General features: G+C 41.3%; 2 protein-coding genes across 2 annotated transcripts; one reads left to right on the forward strand and one right to left on the reverse strand.

Moving 5' to 3' along the window:
- Positions 1-8,850: 8,850 nt before the first annotated feature.
- LOC115808190 (tubulin alpha-1B chain-like) lies at positions 8,851-10,424 on the reverse strand. The gene is made up of 3 exons (XM_030769480.1): positions 10,207-10,424; positions 9,925-10,073; positions 8,851-9,831 (listed from the first exon to the last, which is right to left on the reverse strand). Exons 1-3 carry the CDS (start codon positions 10,325-10,327, stop codon positions 8,851-8,853), a joined length of 1,251 nt encoding a protein of 416 aa, XP_030625340.1. The 5' UTR covers positions 10,328-10,424.
- Positions 10,425-18,384: 7,960 nt separating this feature from the next.
- Positions 18,385-19,981, forward strand: LOC115808123 (tubulin alpha-1A chain-like). Its single transcript, XM_030769399.1, has 3 exons — positions 18,385-18,623; positions 18,757-18,905; positions 19,001-19,981. Exons 1-3 carry the CDS (start codon positions 18,503-18,505, stop codon positions 19,979-19,981), a joined length of 1,251 nt encoding a protein of 416 aa, XP_030625259.1. The 5' UTR covers positions 18,385-18,502.
- The last annotated feature ends 2,472 nt before the right edge of the window (positions 19,982-22,453 follow it).

The raw sequence follows: 22,453 nt of genomic DNA on the forward strand, positions 1-22,453 counted from the left end.
TATATGGCTAAAGAAGCTCCAGAAGGGAGCAGTCCCATCCAACTACAGGCCGATAACCTGCCTCTGCACAAGCTCCTGTCAGGCATCATTGCGGATACAAATGAGTAGGCACATGGCTCAATACATGAGCGGGGCCCAGAAAGGTATGGGAAAGAACACTAGAGGAGCAAAACACCAGCTACTGGTAGATAAGACAGTTGCTCGAGACTGCAAGACCAGACAGACCAACCTGTGCACCACCTGGATTGACTATAAGAAAGCCTACGACTCGATGCCTCACACATGGATCCTGGAATGCTTGGAGCTGTATAACATCAACAGGACACTAAGAGCCTTCATCAAGAACTCAATGGGGCTGTGGAAAACAACACTAGAGGCCAACTTCAACTCAATAGCACAAGTTGCCATCAAGTGTGGCATCTACCAAGGAGATGCTTTGTCCTTGCTGCAGTTCTGCATAGGCCTGAACCCCCCAGCGAGATCATCACAATGAGTGGCTATGGCTACCAGCTACGGAACAGATCGGCCATCAGTCACCTCCTCTACAAGGATGACATCAAACTGTGCACCAGGAGTGAGCGAGACATTGACTCACTGATCCACACCACTAGGATCTACAGCAATGACATCGGCATGTCATTCGGGCTTGAGAAGTATGGTCGGATGGTAACAAAGAGAGGAAAGGTAGTCAGAATATACACAAGCTTCTATACCATTGCAAATGCTCCTGGTAATTTCTATTGTGTTCTAGATCATTCTAATCAACTATAAATTGAGAGCAGCTCTTGCAGCAGTTCTCTTGTCAGTTACTAGTCAATTGCAAAACCAAAGAGCTTAGTGAGGACCTCCGGTTGCACACTGTAGCCTCCCACAAGGAGGGGAAGGGCTATAGAGCCATATCCAAGTATTTTCAGCGCAAAGCTGATCTAAAAGTACAAGGAATTCCACACTGAAAAATCTTGAAGAGTGGGGTAGGGAGCCAAAAGTGACCCCTGCGCTGGAAAGAATGGCAGTGTTAGAGGCCAAGAAGAATCCAAGGATCACCACCAAGGCCATCCTGATGTATCTGAGTGTAACGGTAGCCAGCGAGTAGAGTGCTGCGCAGTGAGTATACCGCACTCCCCCAACACCTTAAGAGGCGTACTAGTGACTAACGTTAGCACCCATGGGTTTTAGCCTCCTTGCTAGCACGCCCGCCTCCCATCCCAAGGGTCGCCGGTTCGAGTCAAGTGGTACACACAATGCAGAGCCGTGACCTGGATGGGAGTGAAGTTTAGGGGGGGTGAGTGTAACTGTAGCCAGCAAGTAGAGTGCTGCACAGTGAGTATACCTCACTCCCCTGAAACCTTAAGCAGTGTGCTAGCGTCCATGGGTTTTAGCCTCCCATCCCGGAGGGTCGCCAGTTCAAGTCCAGTGGCATACATGCAGAGCGGTAACATGAGCAATTCTGGTACCAAAATCTCAAGGCAAGGTGTGTGTGTTATAAAGTTCCGGAGATCCAGAGGGTTGCCAGTTCGATTCCCAGGACCAACATCCATGGCTGTGTGCCCTTGAGCAAGGCATTTAACCCCAATGCTCCCCGGGCGCAAGGAATGCTGCTCACTGCTCCTGCATCTGGTGTGTGTTCACTACTGGTGTGTTGGATGGGTTAAATGCAGAGGACAAATTCACTGTTCACAGTGTGTGTGTGCAATCACTTACTTATATATATATATATATATACACACACATACATACATAAAACTCATATATTAATAAAACTCAATAATTGTGTATAGTGGTTTGCCGATTTCTTTTGTAATGGTATTTTTTCCTTTTGGAGGTATTTAAAAGGTTTTAAAAGTCATTAAATTTGTACTTAAAAATGTGCAGCTATCAAACAACAGCTCTTAGCATGATGTTGCTATACCGTCGGCTGGCTTACCTCACTTCAGCGTTCCTACTGGCGGTACGAATGCCAACAGAAGAAAAGCCCTAGAACGTATGTAGTTCTGGGGGAACCTCCCCTGGGGCTAGTTCCTATCAAATGAGACCCTAGAACTGTTCGGTCCGAAAGCTCCTTATGTATGTATGTATAAGGGATGTCCCGATCCGATCTAAAAGATTGATATCAGGCCGATCAAGGTGCATTTTTTAACTGATCGGTATCGGCTTTATTGAGCACGACCTAAAACCCGATACTTTGTTTTACGCCAGCTGTCATACAGGTGTCTTAAATGGAGAGCATAATTTGTGGCAGGACGCTGCCAAAATGTCAGTATGGAGATATTTTAAATTGGGAAAGAGAGCAGTCCATCAGCCAGTTGTAATATTTGCAATGCGAGCTGCGTTCAATAAGCTACTATCACTTTGATACGGTGTTGTATGAAATATGGAACGGCATGAAATCTGGAGCGGGTACATCCGGTTAACCATTTCGTGCAAATTCGTATACAACGGTGCATTGCAAAATCAAAGTGGGAAAATCAATTAATTCAAATATAGAAGCAACACGATACCTAATCGCTAGACACACTACCAAACTACAAATTTACGACAATAATTCTGTTCGTATAGACATGTAATGTACATCCCATATCGTATCGTCTACAATTAGTTTAATGTGCCAAGGTATAGGGGCAAAGCATCGCTTATCTGTATTAGCGGCTCGGTTAGCCAAACCTATTGTAAAGGGATTAGATACACCACAAAAGTGGGATTTCATTCTTTCACACTTTACTTTTTGCAGGTATGTTGTATCAGCCGTTTCACAGTTTGGTGCCTCCAAATGTGATAGTTTACAATAGTAATTGTAGACAGAATTTGACGCATTTCCTGTGAAAATGACTAACCGGATGCACCTGTTCCAGATTTCATGAGGTTCCAAATTTCATACGACAGGGGCACCTAAAAAATAAACACTCAACGGAATACAGTGAGTTCACTCAGGCAAAGGCTGCTCCGAAGCAGCACACATTGGACGATATACATTTAAAAGGAGAGAGAAATTTCCTCGACACAGCGACAAGGCCAAAAGGATGACCCAGAGGGTAACTGAATCAATCGCTTTGGATGGCTAGCCCATCGCTGTGGTAGCGAATAAAGAAGTGCTTTCAAATTCGGCAAACTGAGGCGAACGGGTTTTCTTTTATCTTTTCGATTTGAACGTTTTTTAGCATACTTCGACGACATCAATCCTCAAGGCTGCTAACAACAAGGTATCATTTCAAAATTGAAACACCTAACCCTTTAGCTGTATATGATGTATGCGAGTCAGCCTAAACTAACGACCACAAAGAGCAATACAGTCGCTTAACTAACGCTAAGGATTGATAACGATAGCATACAAAAAAGAGACTTTTTCTGAAAGCATCAATGTAATTGCAACTTAGACCATTTAACAACTTAAATTATTGTAAGAAGACTCAATAAAATCGAACACTTACCTATATTTTCTGAGGTGCGTTCAAATTTGGCAAACTAAGGCATAGGCCTAAGTTCCAGGCGAACGAGTTTTCTTTGAACTTTTAGATTTGAAAGGTTTTTAGGTCAGCATACTCTGACGACATTTATCCTCTACGCTACTAATAGCAACCAAGGTATCGTTTCAAAATTTAAATGCCTAACACTTTAGTTGGATGTGAAGTATGCGAATTATCCTAAACTAACGACCACCGAGAGCAATACAAACGCTTTGCTGACGCTAAGGATTGATAACGATAGCATACTTTGTCTGAAAGCGTCTTTTTTGTATCAACCTAATGACAGTTAGACAAGTTAACCACTTGAATTATTGTAAGAAGATTAAATAAAGTCGAACACAAAGTATATTTTCTTGTATAACTCCAATCTGGGTACACATCTCCCTTAGTCCAGCATCCATCTCTGTTCACCGAAAACTACCTCCTCAGACCATTTGTGTGTGTTCGCAAACGTTCGCAGTGAACTTAGAGCAAGCGAAAAACTGTTTGAAAATGTTCGCGAATGTTTGATAATTGAACGCACCTCAGGTTTTCGCCGTCTTTTTTTGGAGCTTTTGGAGCCACAGGACGCTATATCCACTCGACACTACATTTCAGACACTGCGCTACCGGAGCTTTACAACTAGGTTTACTTTGTTATTTTGTAAAATTAAAAATAATTATGATAAATAAAAAAATTAAGGAACAGCTTGGATGCAGGCAGTTTTTTTTAATGTCTTGCTATTCAATTGTCAAGCATATAGGCCTACGAGGGCTGCCAACTCTCACGCATTGAGCTTGAGACTCACGTAATTGACACAGATCTCAGGATCTGACGCCACACGCGCCTTTTCTCACGCTAACTTTCGCCTTCGCTTCCTCCAATGTAAAATTTGTGATTATTCAGTGAAGGAACAGCAGTGAGTGCAACAACAAATCACTGCGATGCGCGTTCTTGTGGAGCAGCCAATCACAATGATTTTGTGGTTTGCTCCACTCATGCCCAGCTAACCCGCTGGGCATGAATGGAGCAAGGCTGGTGGAACAAATACAGTGCAACGGTCATTTGTCTAATTTTATGAACTCGTCGGGTGTTACTCAGGATCCGTCAATGTAAATTTGTGGAGCTGGCCTACGACTTGCAAGGTTAGCAAAGTTATTGCAGCATTGTAGCACTTACTTGCATCGTTTTATGCTTAAAACATGATAAGAACATATGGCAACAGTCAAACATTTGGACCTGCCTAGTAGTTAACGTGAGCTGCTAGTTAATGTTCTCTAAAGAAACAAGCTACGACTGTCAACGACGGCCCGGCTCAAAATGATCTTATTTGTAGGCCTATAATTAGGGCTGAGCGCTTTAGGCCTAGCTGAAATTTATCACGATTTCAGTCCATATGGATAATTATTTATCATTTTACTAACATATTTTAATAATTACCAGGAGAAAAAAGGTTGAATTTAACAACTTTATTTTGTACGACGGACTATTAGGGTCACATTAAGGGGAAAGAAATCTGAGATTCCGAGAATAAGGTCGTGATATTACAAGAATAATGTCGTAATTGAAAGAAAAGTCATATTACGAGAATAAAGTCGTAATGTAATGAGAATAAAGTCATATTTCGACAAAAAAAGTCGTAATATTATTAGAAAAAATCATAATATTACGAGAATAAAATCGTAACAAAAGAAGCAATTTCCTCCAAATCCATGTGGTTCTTTCTTCGGAATAGACACAGTTTCTTGCACAATCTTTGCAAAGTCCAGATACTTATGATAATGTGGTGCTGAAGTGCCTAAAGATTAAGTGTTTCATTCTTTCTGAAACTTGAAGTATAACTTCACAAGATGCTCCACGTTTCTCATTTTAACGCAAGCGGCAGGCTGCTCCTCTGACATTGCCCCTCTAAAATAACACGTAGCCTAAAATTACTTTACTTTACCTTCTTACTTTGTTCTCATAATATTATGACTTTTTTTCTCTAAAATTACGACTTTATTCTCGTATTATCAATACTTGTAAAATTACAACTTTATTCTCGTAATATTACGACTCGAAATCTCAGAATTTAACTACCTTACTTTTATCAACAATCTCCACACCGTCTGCACTGATATTCCTCCTCCAGGTTGTTGTGTCACATTTTGATGGTGCATCTGAACAATACACCTGTTAAATGACTGGCTGTTTGCGTGTCACTCGTAGCAAGCTCCATTATCAAGGGACATGATTGTCATGTGAGGGCGCTGTCCTGGGACTACTTTGTGTGTGTATCTGTATGCGCATTGATTAAGGGGTAGGCTGTATGTAGTGTTGTGCAAGATACGGGCAGTTAGTTCCGATCTGTCAAGGTGATTGATGAGTTGTGTCAATAAAACGTCTGAAGTATTGAATAACGCCATCCCAATTTTGTTCATCAAATAACAACGTGAACAACGATAGGCTGTTTGTGAGCCAGGGAGGGAATATGATTTGGGTTTGTTCATGTGACCGAACTTTGTGTATTTGTGATGTGCTTTCCTGGCGGTTTGCTTTAAGTGAAACTATCGAACATTCTATCGAACAATTTTCTTACTGCTGTTGATGGAGTGTCTATCGCTGTACATATTGCTATCGTTTTATGGCCCCGGACTTATATACAGTTTATTCAATTTGAAAAAAAAAGTTATCAGCCAATCATTTCTTTTATACTTTTTGGTTGTGGGTTTTAGGGTTTTAGTGGGTTTTAGGGCAGTCAACCTGAAAAAAATAAAAAGTAATGTGAATTGAACATTCAGTGTTGTACATTTAAGGAAATACTACTCAGTTCTGAAATGTTTTGACATTTGACAATAAATGTAAGGGAACAGCACGGGAACACTGTTGGCAGCCCCGGGTCTGCACTGAATTGATTTTAATAACTTTAATTTTGGCCTGCTTGAAATGTGCACTGTGCAACTGTATTATCTTATCCAGGAAAATACAAGTATCTGCCAATCGGGATTCGGTATTGGCAGATACTCAATATTAAATTACTCAGATCGGGATCGGGGGCAAAAAACTTGATTGGGACATCCCTAATACACACACACACACACACACACACACACACACATATATATATATTCACCACAAAATTCACTGTGCTTGTGTGAACCTGCTTTTCCTATGAAAACATGCTATGTATTTTTCCAAAGCAGGGCTCATTTTTCAGTAGTCTTATGGTCATCACAAATACACATTTAATGTAGGAGAACAGTTCTGATTAGAAAATACCACAACTACCATAATAGAAGTTTCTCTTTTATACTGGCAGCTGTGGTTACCAAAAATGTGCCTTACAAATATGTTGCCACATTAGGGAATACACTCAGAAACTCATGACCAGTAACAGGATTTATCTGTGTTTTTATATCTGTATATATCTGGGTATTAAACAGCTTCATTCCTCACTTCTGAAAACAATCCCACCACATACTCCACCAAAAAAGAAAGTTGCATGTAAAGTTTTTATTACTTTAAAGGATATTTGCAAAGTGTGGTTGATTTAACTGAGTCTCTCAAGTGCACTATAGAACACCTGAAGATGAATTAAAAAATAAACTTACTGTTATCCTTCCAGAAAACAACAGACAAGAGGCACGCCCAGATTATTAACTCTTCATTTCTGACTATAAAGAGGAAAAATGCGGACAAGAAGCTCCGATACAGAGCTCTGATACAGCTACAAGTGATTCTTTAAAAAACCATACAGCATATTCTGCTATAAGATATAATCAGGAACTGCTACAACTAGCATGCCAACTTCTGGCAGTACAACAATGGCATCTGAGCAACAAAAAAACAGGACATCACTGACCAAACGAATCATTATTTTATTCTGTCATAAACATTTTCCTGGAAAAGGTACAACTTAACTTTGGTGCAGCTAACTGTGTAATTTAAGTTCTTTAGTAGTAGCACTGTACCTCTAGCTATTCTCTCTCCGTTAGTGTTTTCTAATCAGAGTGAAGATTCTGCTAATGTGGTTTTCTTTGTTCAGCTTTGGTGCCATTCTACACAATGAAATTACTAGAATGTACAAAAACAAGTGTCTTGCTAAATACTCATTCACTCTGAGGATGCTCAATTCATACCTTTGCCGCTACTCATGCATTGAGCATACCCACACTGGGTTGCCATTGTTAAAGCTGTACTAACTGCCAGCCATCAGACAGATGACAGACATGAAAGTAGGAATGTAGTCATTCACAATCAGTACCGGAAATAAATGTAATAGCGGCTTCAAGAGACATGAATTATCATTTACTGTTGTACTAAAGTGCCCAACTCTAACAATTCATGACTGAGTTTACTTTCCACTCTCAAAGATGCAAGCCATCAGTGGTCAAGTGTCAGTCAATCTGTGCCTTTTTTGGGAGATACTACAACAAAACGAAGCAGGTTCTCTCCCCTTATAAGTAAGCAAAAGAAGTATAATTTATTTTCTTTTGATTGGAGTGACCCTCCAGTTTTTCTCTTGTAATTTGCAATAAGAAATTTGCAATTGCACATCTATTAGAGCAACTGTGTTTCAATGCATTGTGCTTAATCAGAGCAGCAGTTTAAATTTTACAGTCAATCCTGCGTAGAGTTCTAGAGGATGATGCTTTGGTTTCAGATTCTTTTCCAGAGGCAGGTTTATACTGGAGTCTAAATATTCCCAAATCAGAATGTTTGTAATAACAACCTGATACACTGACATTTCCTAAACACAATCATGTCAACAGTGTCTTTCTGATGCAGAGTTAGCCTCCATACATTCGGGATCTTGTGCTCCATCTCCAAATATAACAGGGAAGATTCTTAAAAAATCTAGTTCTGAATGTAGTCGTATTAGTGAAGTTTCAAATTTTCAGTTCTCTAAATTAATCTTAAAGGACTGTTCATACTTAAAAACATTTAACTGCACAACAATGACAAATGTTGCCTCATGTTACAGAAATATTAGGCCTACAATTAAAAAGACACAAAAGGTACTAAGAACCGATTAAATGAACATGTAAACATCCTTAAACATCAACACTTTATTTAGAAATCCATTACAAAATTTGGCAATCAGAAGCACAATAACAATACTGGCCATTTTAAAAAACAATCAATTCGTTGGTTCAGGCCTGCTCCCCCTATGCAGAATTAGCTTGAGAACTGTTGCTTAATCATTACAAATCTGATAAAGTCCCAACATTTGAGAGATGGTTAAGAAAACTAGAGATTACTTCACATTTAGATAAAGTTCTTTTCACTTTTCAAACAAGTAGGGAATTTTTTTATATGATTTAGCAACCAGTTATTGACTTAATAACCCATACCTTTGAATATCCATCATTGCATGTGCTTTGATGTATCTGTAAAACAATCTAAACCTGTGACTGACTTCTACTCATTTTAATACTCCTCTCCTTCCTCCTCTCCCTCGCCTTCAATGGAATCAACACCAACCTCTTCATAATCTTTCTCCAGAGCTGCCATATCCTCTCTGGCCTCAGAGAACTCTCCCTCCTCCATACCCTCACCCACATACCAGTGCACAAAGGCACGCTTGGCATACATCAGATCAAATTTGTGATCCAGTCGTGCCCAGGCTTCGGCAATAGCCGTGGTGTTGCTCAACATGCACACAGCCCTCTGCACCTTGGCCAGGTCTCCACCAGGAACCACAGTGGGGGGCTGGTAGTTGATACCAACCTTGAAACCAGTGGGACACCAGTCCACAAACTGGATGGTACGCTTGGTCTTGATGGTGGCGATGGCAGCATTCACATCTTTGGGCACTACGTCACCGCGGTACAACAGGCAGCAAGCCATGTACTTGCCGTGACGAGGGTCGCATTTGACCATCTGATTGGCTGGCTCAAAGCAAGCATTAGTGATTTCGGCCACTGAGAGCTGCTCATGGTAAGCTTTCTCAGCGGAGATCACTGGAGCGTACGTAGCCAGTGGGAAATGGATACGGGGATAGGGCACCAAGTTGGTCTGGAACTCGGTCAGATCAACATTCAGGGCACCATCAAAGCGGAGGGAGGCTGTGATTGAGGACACAATCTGACTGATGAGCCTGTTAAGATTGGTGTATGTAGGGCGCTCAATGTCTAGGTTTCTACGGCAAATGTCGTAAATAGCCTCATTGTCCACCATGAAGGCACAGTCAGAGTGCTCCAGGGTGGTGTGGGTGGTCAGGATGGAGTTGTAAGGCTCTACTACAGCTGTAGACACCTGGGGAGCTGGGTAGATGGAGAACTCCAGCTTGGACTTCTTGCCATAGTCAACAGACAGGCGCTCCATCAGCAGGGAGGTGAAACCAGAGCCGGTGCCACCTCCAAAGCTGTGAAAGACCAGGAAACCCTGCAGACCTGTGCACTGGTCAGCCTGTGGAGGGAACAATGGATTTTAGCCAATGCAAAGAAGCATCGTTCAAACAATTGTTCCGTTTGCTGCATCGAGAACATCTGAGATACCCACCAGTTTGCGAATCCTGTCCAACACCAGGTCAATGAGCTCTTTGCCAATGGTGTAGTGACCACGAGCATAATTGTTTGCAGCATCCTCTTTTCCCGTGATCAGTTGCTCAGGGTGGAACAACTGGCGGTAGGTTCCAGTGCGGACTTCGTCTGAGAAGAAAAAGACAGTGAGGAGTTGCAGTGAGAGCTGAAGAGGAGTGAGCTAAGAGGACTCCACGGTTTAAGATTCTTGTAAAGCTCGTGTAGCATTAAAACCCATTTCCCTTAAAGAAGCATCATTTACCAATGACAGTGGGCTCCAGGTCCACAAACACAGCCCTGGGCACATGCTTTCCAGCCCCAGTCTCACTGAAGAAGGTGTTGAAGGAGTCGTCCCCCCCTCCGATGGTCTTGTCACTAGGCATCTGCCCATCCGGCTGAATGCCATGCTCAAGACAGTAAAGCTCCCAGCAGGCGTTGCCAATCTGGACACCAGCCTGACCCACGTGGATGGAGATGCACTCACGCTGGAGAGAGAAAACAAGGATGGCAGAATGAGGCCACTAATATGAGCAAAATATTTACAGACTCAGCTATCCATCACATTTTATGTAAAAGGACTGGTAGATTTTACGCATTGTAGTATTTCATAGGGACAGCAGTCCAACGTATTTTCCAAAGAGCATGCAGGGAATAAAATACAAGCACAACATTGACACAAGTCCTGGTGACGCCCAGAATGAATCAGGTTGCACAGTCACTCTCTGCCTGGAATGAGGCAGCATAAGCTGTCCTGTGGGAAAGCCCCACCCATACTGCAGACTGCAGAGTCTGACCTGCTGGACACGGTGATGGTGCAGAGAAACACTGATGGATTGTACCACTTAAGCTCTCTACCCTCCTCTCTTTAACCCATTTTCCTTCCACTACTGAATGTCAAACAGGCCATTTTACATAGCCAAGATGCTTGCTGTCACTGGTGGACTGACAGTTTAGGAAGAACACAAAACAATCAGCAGCTGTCTAGGAGAGACTCATTCTTTGATTAGCCACCGAAAGGGGTCTTGGTGTCTTTAAGGAGGACAACTGCATTTGATTAACTATGACCACAGTCACTGTGAAATACTGACAAAGCCTGTTGTTTCCAATCACATACATTTAACAGATGAGATGGAGATTCTCAAAAAGTGTTGAGTAATGGCATAAACTAACGTGCCCTGAAGGGTTTTCGTCGTTTGAGGAGTTTCCATTGAAACTCATGTTACATCCCTGGAGAATCAGGAGCAGCTGCCATACAGAACAGAAATAGTTTGCCACGCCATACACAAGGTTCAGCAGACAGCTGTGACTGCTGTCCACACCCAGTCTGATTCTCCACCAAATACAAGGAGAGTTTTACATACATTTATGACAGACATTCTACACCATGCAATTCTGCCCTCATCTTAATCAGAATACATAATTGAACATTACATGCAATACATCTTCAGCTACTGAATTGTATGATTTGACACAGGTGAAAGACCTTTTCTCTCTCTCACAACATACATATCTATTTTATGACCTATTGTAGCCTGTAAAAACTGATTTAGAGTATTGTGTATGTGCTGTGAAACGTGCGTAAAGTGTAATTGTAATACGATAGCCCGACAAGGCACATTTTGATGTGACTGATGGGTTTAATACGAGCACTAGAAATCATGCAAAAATATCGCCACAGAGAAACATAAACATGAAAAAACTATAATTTCAGAAAATATTTTGGAAGATACTGGAGCAAATGGTTAGCAGAAAATACGCAACATCCTTTCGGACACTGCAGTGGGGGGGAAAAGCGCGCTGCTACAGAGACTTGCTGACCAAATAATTCTTCTTTGTGGGGTACAAGACCAATTTGTCACTGCACGATGTGCCCAAGGGAGTTAATCCAAATCCAAATTGCATCATAAAATAATAACTAAAAACTACATTACTCACCATTTTCTGGGTAGTTGATTGTACAATGGAGAATGAAAAAAATGTTTTTAGAAATATTAATTTCTAGGAGCGGTTCTGCGCACTAGCAATAGGGCAATGTATGCTTCTCGGTAACCGCTTGAAGAGGCGGAGTACGGCGGCGTCAGTGATGTCACATTTGAAGCCGGGCGGTTGCAGCATTACCAACAGGCAAAATTGGTCACGTCTCTCCAAACGAGCAATTTGTTAGGAAAATAATTCTTTGTAAATGTTACAATTACTGCGCTATAATACACGATTATTTCAACATAGCAATGAGAAAAACTAGTGTGGGTGAGAAATTAAGCTTCATAAATTGTTCCCTTCAACCAATACACCACTTTTAGTGAGAGCATCACTGTTGCTTTGGCTATCAGTAGTAATCAAATGTAATTGATTAAATATTTTCGAAGAAGAAACGAAGAGGTTAGCAGTGAACAGAAGATACACTGCATTATGATTTTTAAAATTAATTTATTTACTATATATTTATGCATCACTGGGATGTTTTGTTGGACATCAAAATGTGTTGTTATAATCAGATAAATTCCAGTACAGTGTTTGTCCAGGTGGTGTTGACACACATTACAAGGCCTGCACAAGCTTGCCTAAACATTCTTAGTCAGTATAGTGTGTGACTAGGGTTGCCACCTTTTATGTGGAGAAATAAGGGACGTCCCTCAAGATCCCCCCCGCAAGTCCTAGCTCAGGTTTTGTTTAACAGCGTGACGGTGTGATATACATGTGTACAGCTGTTACCTGTACAGGAGGCGTCATTAATTGGATTGAAAATGTGTATGGATTAGGCTGCTAAATACAAAAGGACACTGTGAATCCTTTTTTTCTGAGTTAGAAAAAAAAACACATTTTTAAAAGTGTATCATGTTTATGGCTTATACTGGATAGACTGGTAGGTTTATTTATTTAGTTGTTTTAAATTGTACGTTGTCATATTTATATAATGTATCATATTTATGAATTATAAAATAAATAACTATCTTAATCTTCAACCCAAAATCTAAGAGATTGAATGGAATATCAGGATGATATTTGCACTGATTATTGCCTAGCTATTTGTATTGGTTACTGTGTAGTTTTTACCTCTTTTGGAGGGGCACAAGTCTTAATTGAGGGGGGAGGGGGGTCAGACGCACCCAACCCCCCTGTAATTCGAAACCCGAATATAGGCTATAATTGGCAATGTACAATTAATTAGACAATACACCATGCCCGTCGCCTCGGGGGAAGTCTGAGGTATAAGGAATCGAGAGATTCCACTCTGTGTCGTCTGCTCTGCTCGGACATGGATAGCACCTGCAGCATGCTGTTTAAGGTCAGACAGCCCCCCGTGGGCGACCGAAAAAGCTTGATGTGAAACTGTACAGTTAACCTTGTATTTGTCGTCAGGGAAAGGGCTGACCCACGGATCATTCAGCCCAATATCTCGACAGCCTCTTACGTTTCACCGGGGACTTGAGACATAACTGAATAATAAGGAAGAGAAAAATACAGCGACTGAGGGTGCTATTTTTAATTGTAAGCTACAAGGCAATCACTGAGTTACACCTAATGGAAACAATGCAATTTAACACAGCACGCAGAGCTTGTTGGTCTGTAGCTCACCACTGAAATTAAAGTTCCCCATTCGGCATGTATAACTGGTTTGATTTTACTTGCTGTTATGTTATTCTCATAACTTTGAAGACCTAGTTATGAAACGACGTGTACGAAAGGACAGGACAAATCGCGTCCCTTACTGATGTAATACGGCACGCAGCATTTTATTTTCCAATACAGGACGATCCCGTATTATAAGGGACCGGTGGCAACCCTATGCGTGACTGAACTGCAAAATAGGTCCATACAGAAATCACTGTTTACAGTGATGACATTGTTGTACTGGTAAGAATAATGTGTTTTTATCCAGCAGAGGTGTGCATTAGATGTGTATAATCACTATTATGATAATGTTAATTTGGTTTCTTTTTCTTAGAGATGTTCAGAAGACGTCCTGATTTAGGATATAACATGGCTGTATGCAGTGTTTGTAGTGAGAGGCTGACAGACAGAGTGTATGTGTATAGTATGTGTAGTTGATGTTTAGTGGTTCTAAAGCCCTCACACAGGCCTGCATTCTAACTCCTCCCCCTTCGCCCTAGATTGTGTTGCGATGATGTCATCCTATCAACCATGTGACCAACTGTGTCTCTGTTTTGCGCTGTCACTGTAAACTGCACAAAATTGCCCTTTTTCACTGCACGCTGGGGGCCAGTTTGTATGCATTCCTAGACATGAATCCAGTCCACTTACTGTCGCCTAGGAATGAGACAACAGAGACCAGAATCTGAAACTCAATGAGTATATCAAGCCCTCAAACAGAATGTGCTTCCTACACAGAAATTCCTGCTATTTTAGACTAAGCTGTCATCTTGACTGTTAAACTACACTGTTGTCATCCCTCAGTGTGGTACAGTACTGTTCTGTTGATATTTGTGCTTGTCCTTGACAGTTGTTGATGAGCCTTTTACAGTAATTTGATAAAATAACAAAAAGGAAGAGAGAAAGCAAACAAACAATAAAACATTTTTCTTACAGTCGACTTTGATATGTATAATTGAAATACACAAAATCTGATGTATGAAGCATATGAAGATAGTGAACTTAAGATGAAAGACCATGGAGATTCAGACAAACAAAAATGTCAGTTTTGCTGAGCTGTCCAGCACTTTGTGATGAACAAAGGACAGAAGCATACCAGTGTATGCTCTCAAGCAGCTGGGCCACCAAGAGGAATTCCAACAGCTGCTGAGATGAGAATAGGATGGGAAGTTTGGAAGTGGGAGTGGTTGCTAGTGGAAACTAGTTTTCAAACATTAACTGTTTCTCCTTTTCAGGGCTCTTTACCCATCCTGCATGCCCACTGTCAGGTTCAAGCCAGTAAAAAAGAATTATATTCTTTGCACTCAGTCATTATGACAGAATGAGGAATGGTAGTAAAGACTTTTATATATATGAGATTCATATATATGTGTGTGTTTGTGTGTGTGTGTGTTTGTGTGTGTATATATGATATATATATATATATATATGTGTGTGTGTGTGTGTGTGTGTGTGTGTGTGTGTGTATAAGTAGAGCTTAGAGCTTTATTGTCATCTCAGCCATATACAGTACAGCATACAGCAGAGGAAAAATGTCATCCTCCTTGGACCAGAGGTGCAACATAGACAGACAGCAGCACATACAGTCAGACATACAATAAATACAATACATACCAAAAACACCAAGACTATGGACAGTACAATACAATAGATATACTTATTACAAGAGGACTGTGCTAAGAAGTATGGAAAGGCATTACACTAAGGGCTCAATAACTGGTGTGGGGGGGGGGGGGGCACAATGGGAAGACACAGTGTTTTGAATACAAATAAGAGGGAACATATATATGTATGTATGCACTGTATCACACCATCACTATTACACCATTTTTGGAAACAAACAGTTGCAACCATTCAATTACACATTCATTCCAGCTGTATCATTGTCTGAACAGTATCGTTGTCTAAACTGTATCATGGTCTGAACTGTGTCATCGTCCACTTAAGAGGAAGTATTACTGAATATTTAATGTGCTGTAGCCAAAAGCTATCAATCCAAGAACTGAGCTTTTAAAAAGTGCATTAAAAGACAGCAAATTGTTGAATTGTTTCAGACACAGTATTTGTTTTCATTTTATCATGCTCTACTAACACAATGATTGTCCATTCACACTAAGTGCATATTTTACTGAGGAGATTGATTTTTCTGGACCTTTTTTCAAGGAGCTGAACCCTGTTGTCAGCAGAATCTGAGTCTAAAGAAGCCTTGAGTATGCTTGACAGGAGAGGTTTGTCTCACTCTTATTGGTTAAAATTACATCAGGCCTTGGCTACAATGTGGCATATCTGCAGAGAACAGGATGGTCGCCTGTCTACCTCAGACTGTCTGTCATGTGTTAGAATTCAATACCAAAAACAAGCCATGAACTAAATAGTTTTGAAACTGTGAAGGAGGGCCTGAGTAATGCATTGAAAAAAAAATCAAACTATGAGTTTCATAAGGAAACAGAGTTTGTCTGCTGTAACAATATCGTATTCATAGTCAAACAATCATTTTGTTGCCATGGAGTACTGTTGTTAGCAACTACCTTGCAGACACTGGAGTGGCCAAGTGGTTTTCTACATGATGAAAGAAAGGAATAAAGTTGATGATGTATTTGCGATCAAGGGCTTGAAAACTATAGTTTCAGGCATTAATTCAGGTATTAATTCATGCTTTCATTAATGAGTGAGGGGATGGTGCTTTTGCAGTGGTGACCTACATTGATTGTGTTTAGAACTTCACAGAAATTATTCTTCCTGAATTGAGCTTACAAAAGATAGTATATGCTGCCTTTTCTAAAAACTCATGTTTATTGTCTGTGTTGTAAAACTAATCACGAAAACAACATTACAGGCTTGTGACACCTTACAATGTCTCTCAGTTTCTAAGGTTACAGGTCTCCATCTGTAGTTTTATGTTAGAGTAATTGCAGTGCCATATGGAGAAGAGAAGACAAAAAAAAAAAAAAAGGCGTCCACTCAGTTCCCCCCCACTGGGGCAGCTGGGTCCGGCCCCTTTGCGCTGCCATTCAGTCTTGGTCATGTGGTCAAAAGATAAAGGGAGTTAATGTGGGCTTGTGTATTACCTCCAGGATACTGGCTGGTATCTAAGCAACACTGTTATTCATCGCCTAGCAACGGCCAGAGCTTGAGAGGAGAGCTTGGGGGTTGGGTGTCTGTTACTCCCTGCCCTACATATCTCCTCCATCCATACTGGGCTGTCTGACCTCTCTCAGTTTACGGCCTCTGTTCAGATAAACTGCACTGTGGTTTATGACTTCTACAACTTGCTGTGAAATCAAATGTTACATTCAAAAATTATGAGATGGAATAAAACATGTCCTTATTAATAAATTCAAAGGGCAAACATCTAAAGGGTAGTGCTATGCCAATGAAACAGCCCTTTTAGATTGTAGTAGGTAGCTTTACGGACAGAACAAAGAATCAGCCCATAAACATTTCTCTCTTTCTTTCTTTCGGTAGAGAAGTTACGGTGGACTTTGTTCCTTTCTTTGGCTTTACCAAAAGCATCATTTAATATCCTCTTCCATTTACATTAACAGTCAAACAAAATCATTTGTGAATATATTTGAAATGTAATACATACATGACATGAAAGACAATTCTGAGCATTTGTGAGAACATTTGGGTGAGGCTCATGGAGGTGGTTCACCAGCCATGATCTTTTTTTTATCCAATAGGATCTGGTCTAGTCTTTTTTCTACTAGGCGGATCCTCTCAGGATTCGACCAATAAAATGTGAGAGACGCAGTCGCTGGTCACTTGTATATAAAGGGAGACTACGGTATCTAACGGTTATTCTTCTTACATCGACCCCTTAGTTGTCGAACTGTAAGACATCTCAGAGAAAACATTTTTCTCATTATAACAAATTAGACACCGAGGAACAATGGTAAGTCTGTGTTATATCGTTCTCTGTAATATAGCCATTGAAAGGTGCGTCCTGTCTCTGTTTTGTCTAGCATTATAAATCTGTCATAATTGTAATAATCGTTATTGTTGATAATTTTGGAAAAATACATGTATCCATATCTTTTCTAGTTGTATAAAACAGGAAAAAACTAGAAAGCATTGTTGAATGTTTTCTCAACTGCTCTGAAAATGATAATGGTTATTTAAACGGTCTTATCATTGACCTACATCTTTTAGTTACATTGAGTTTGTTCGTAAAAGAAGCCGGTATTGATATCTGAATGAAAAATAGCTGAATACGTGGCGCAGCGGATTGGGCGAGACAAAGAGCACTGCGAGAATTGCGGTATGAGTGGAGTAAATAATCTGGGTGTAGCCAGCTACACGATGTCCGATAGAGCTGTCACTTTGAATCACAGGAAAGAGCCATCCTCTGCGTTTTTCCAAGGACATTTCTGTCTCGGATGCTTAAAAAGCAACGTATTTACTGTTTAAATCAAATAAGTTGATATTTGTTAAGGACTGACCGATTCAGTTCATTTCAACGAGCGTAGAAATACTATCTGCAGTATCCCGTTTCCACAATGGTACCACTGGGAACCATTAAATATTCATATCGCCGCATGTGGCCCCATTACAAATAACACGACTTGTACGCACGCATTGACTCAGCATTTATGTGTCCCTATTTTACGTGAAATATAATTCATAAACATTTAGTTTAATATTTAGGTAACTGAGATAACTGGCAGTAAAACATATAGTTTTCGATACCTTTTTAATGAGTGCGAATCAGAATTTATGGAAAATTGTCAAAATTAATTCTAATATCAATTCATTATTTAAAAAATTTCCATTTATGAAACAAACTGTACTATATATAACATATCTTGTAACTCTGTCAAATGTTCTGTCTAACCTGTCAACAGCGTGAGTGCATCTCCATCCACGTGGGTCAGGCTGGTGTCCAGATTGGCAACGCCTGCTGGGAGCTTTACTGTCTTGAGCATGGCATTCAGCCGGATGGGCAGATGCCTAGTGACAAGACCATCGGAGGGGGGGACGACTCCTTCAACACCTTCTTCAGTGAGACTGGGGCTGGAAAGCATGTGCCCAGGGCTGTGTTTGTGGACCTGGAGCCCACTGTCATTGGTAAATGATGCTTCTTTAAGGGAAATGGGTTTAAATGCTACATGAGCTTTACAAGAATTTTAAACTGTGGAGTCCTCTTAGCTCACTCCTCTTCAGCTCTCACTGCAACTCCTCACTGTCTTTTTCTTCTCAGACGAAGTCCGCACTGGAACCTACCGCCAGTTGTTCCACCCTGAGCAACTGATCACGGGAAAAGAGGATGCTGCAAACAATTATGCTCGTGGTCACTACACCATTGGCAAAGAAATTATTGACCTTGTGCTGGACAGGATTCGCAAATTGGTGGGTGTCTCAAAAATGTTCTTAGCTTGGGAAATTTAACAATTGTTCAAACAATGCTTCTTTGCATTGGCTAAAATCCATTGTTCCCTCCACAGGCTGACCAGTGCACAGGTCTGCAGGGTTTCCTGGTCTTTCACAGCTTTGGAGGTGGCACCGGCTCTGGTTTCACCTCCCTGCTGATGGAGCGCCTGTCTGTTGACTACGGCAAGAAGTCCAAGCTGGAGTTCTCCATCTACCCAGCTCCCCAGGTGTCTACAGCTGTAGTAGAGCCTTACAACTCCATCCTGACCACCCACACCACCCTGGAGCACTCTGACTGTGCCTTCATGGTGGACAATGAGGCTATTTACGACATTTGCCGTAGGAACCTAGACATTGAGCGCCCTACATACACCAATCTTAACAGGCTCATTGGCCAAATTGTGTCCTCAATCACAGCCTCCCTCCGTTTTGATGGTGCCCTGAATGTTGATCTGACCGAGTTCCAGACCAACTTGGTGCCCTATCCCCGTATCCATTTCCCACTGGCTACGTACGCTCCAGTGATCTCCGCTGAGAAAGCTTACCATGAGCAGCTCTCAGTGGCCGAAATCACTAACGCTTGCTTTGAGCCAGCCAATCAGATGGTCAAATGCGACCCTCGTCACGGCAAGTACATGGCTTGCTGCCTGTTGTACCGCGGTGACGTAGTGCCCAAAGATGTGAATGCTGCCATCGCCACCATCAAGACCAAGCGTACCATCCAGTTTGTGGACTGGTGTCCCACTGGTTTCAAGGTTGGTATCAACTACCAGCCCCCCACTGTGGTTCCTGGTGGAGACCTGGCCAAGGTGCAGAGGGCTGTGTGCATGTTGAGCAACACCACGGCTATTGCCGAAGCCTGGGCACGACTGGATCACAAATTTGATCTGATGTATGCCAAGCGTGCCTTTGTGCACTGGTATGTGGGTGAGGGTATGGAGGAGGGAGAGTTCTCTGAGGCCAGAGAGGATATGGCAGCTCTGGAGAAAGATTATGAAGAGGTTGGTGTTGATTCCATTGAGGGTGAGGGAGAGGAGGAAGGTGAGGAGTATTAAAATCTAGAACACTGTGCTTTAAATGTAAGAAGTGTGATGTGAACAAATGTTTCGTAGGTGATAGAAGTCTTACAACCAACGAAAAAATCACTCTGTATTGGACAAAAGGATGGATACACAAATAAAGCTTCCTGACAAAGAATTCTAGGTTGCCTTTTTCTCTCGTGTCATCCTCAGAAATTTCTTGATTCTAGAGAGTTCATGAATTTGATCACGGTGTCATTCATATTATTGACAACAGCAGTATTTAGAAATAAGCAGAAGTAAATTTTCACACACATCCTCATTTCTCACTTGCAATATTGTGTAAATGTAGGTGTTTCAAAACTCAACTAATTTGACTAATGGCATGTGGCTTTACATCAAACAAAACAGAAATGTGAATTAACAGCACACAGTCCATGTCAGGAAGAGTTGGACTTGTAAGAGAAGAGGGGAGAGACAGGGTGGGTTGGTGGGTTGCTCAAATATTCAACATGAAAGATAAGGGAAGTGCTGCTTGTATACTTTGAAGGAAATTGATAGGCAGGAGCACTGGGGGCTGTCAGAAAACCCATGAACTGAAATCCAATATTCAACTATTTCTGTTGAAACAGGCAGAGAAAGAAAATAAAGCAAAAAATCAGTTCTGTCCTCAACCTTGGTTTGGGAAAGAGAACTTGAAGCAGACTCTTTGAAGCCAACTGTTATAAAACCAACCTGTTTTATTGTTTTGTTTTTGTTTTTATTTTCACAGTTTATTCCAGTTAAGAGTGATATATGTTTTTATGATATTTCAAATTTCCACTGTACAGAGATATCATGGGTTTGTGTTCCATCAGTCATATACACATATAATTACATATTTCTATAAATTACATGTTCAACTAGAAGCAGCAGCAACTTATTATTCTCAAAGCAGGTATATTTAATATTATTCTCAAAGCTTATGGCAGTAGTTTAACCCTTGCACTGCTGGAAGTCATCTTCTCAACAACAAAAAATATGCATATGAAAAAGAGCTCCAATAAGGGATGGAAGATCCTAAATCTTAGTCACATCTCCAATGCCTATGTGTATGACACATACAGTCTTTAATTCCAAACTCTTCTCTAGCAAGACCTTATGAATCTGCAGATGTAGGGGAAATCTGAAGTCTCCTTATGGAGAGTTGCTAAGTCTCAGAGACAGCAAGCTTCAGATGTGATGAATCAATCTTTATTTCGTGCAGCACGGGAGACGTACACCTCAGAGGCGAAGTGCAGTTCTCCCTCAGGTTAAGAAATACAGAACTTTTTCATACAGTAAGACAGACCTCCAAGGACATGTGTGGGGGTATACAAGATAACTTCTCTCATGGAGCACTGGACAATTGGTGTTTGCTCCAGGTGTTGCAGACACACAGAGGCCTTGTCTTATAGTAATTTGGCTAGCACAAGTCTCTATAATACTAATACTTCATCATGACAAAAGCCATGAGGCACATTTTAGTTCTAAAAGTTACAGCCATAAAGCAAAGCAATATTTTTCCCACATAGACAGCACCCAAAGTACCAGACTCCATGCACCTCATCCACAGCTCCTGAAATGATCTGGCTAAGGTGACTCTCCTAGCAGCCCACTTCTCTCTCAACACCAAAACCCACTGCTAGTCAGCAGAGTTTACTGAAGCCACATACTGGGTTTACAACAGGGTGCCAGCACACTTGTCTCCTGACTCAGTGACGTGGACCACTTGATGACCACTGTCACTGTTGTAGAAAGCAGAAGCCAGACTCCTGGACAAGATCTTAGAATGCAGCAGTCATCCGCAGTCTCACAGTGTACAGTTTGTCCCTGTCAGGGTTTATGAATGGTCATTCCTCTGACCTTTCATAAACCCTGATAGAGGAGCTGCTGGGTTTTGTAGCAGTTACATTATGGTGATCACCACTGTGGCAATGAAGCATGCCTGGCTCCTCCTTAAAACACTGTCTGAGGTTGCAACTCCCCACTATCTTCTACAGGCGTGTGTGGCCCAGCAGTGGAGGGTATGGTGCACGGAAGAGACCAGATAAAAGCTCCACCATGATATGTTATACCCTTGTGCCTTGGCACGATGAAGATGTGGCATAAAGCGCTGCTTGGTATCTTCATCGCCTTCAATGCTGAAACCCAAGTGCTGGGGCAGTGTTGTGTTAGCAGAAGTATTGTGTCTTCCTCTTTTAGAAGATATCTGACTTCCACTCAAATGAGTAAAGCATTCTAATTCAAGATTTACAGTCTTCTCCATTATGAGTCCGTGACATATTCTGTGAATTTATAAACAGGTCTTGAACACTGCACTTGTTTTCACTGAGGCACCTTCAAAAGTGACGTTGCAGCCCACTCTAGTGGTAGCTTCTTTTTCAGTGGCATTCTCTGTGCCCACAAGATAAAATGATGGCATTAAATTTTATGAAATCGTTTCACTCAACATGCATGTCAGATTCTTGCCAACAGGTGCTGCTGACC

This window comes from Chanos chanos, chromosome 3 (assembly GCF_902362185.1).
Source record: "Chanos chanos chromosome 3, fChaCha1.1, whole genome shotgun sequence".
NCBI classification, from domain to species: Eukaryota; Metazoa; Chordata; class Actinopteri; order Gonorynchiformes; family Chanidae; genus Chanos; species Chanos chanos.

Coding starts and splice junctions, on each gene's coding strand:
- LOC115808190 (XM_030769480.1), bottom strand. CDS start 10,327: ATGCCTAGTGACAAGACCATCGGAGGGGGGGACGACTCCTTCAACACC. Junction 10,074..10,206: donor CCTGGAGCCCACTGTCATTG/GTAAATGATGCT, acceptor TTTTCTTCTCAG/ACGAAGTCCGCACTGGAACC. Junction 9,832..9,924: donor TGGACAGGATTCGCAAACTG/GTGGGTATCTCA, acceptor TTCCCTCCACAG/GCTGACCAGTGCACAGGTCT.
- LOC115808123 (XM_030769399.1), top strand. CDS start 18,503: ATGCCTAGTGACAAGACCATCGGAGGGGGGGACGACTCCTTCAACACC. Junction 18,624..18,756: donor CCTGGAGCCCACTGTCATTG/GTAAATGATGCT, acceptor TTTTCTTCTCAG/ACGAAGTCCGCACTGGAACC. Junction 18,906..19,000: donor TGGACAGGATTCGCAAATTG/GTGGGTGTCTCA, acceptor TTCCCTCCACAG/GCTGACCAGTGCACAGGTCT.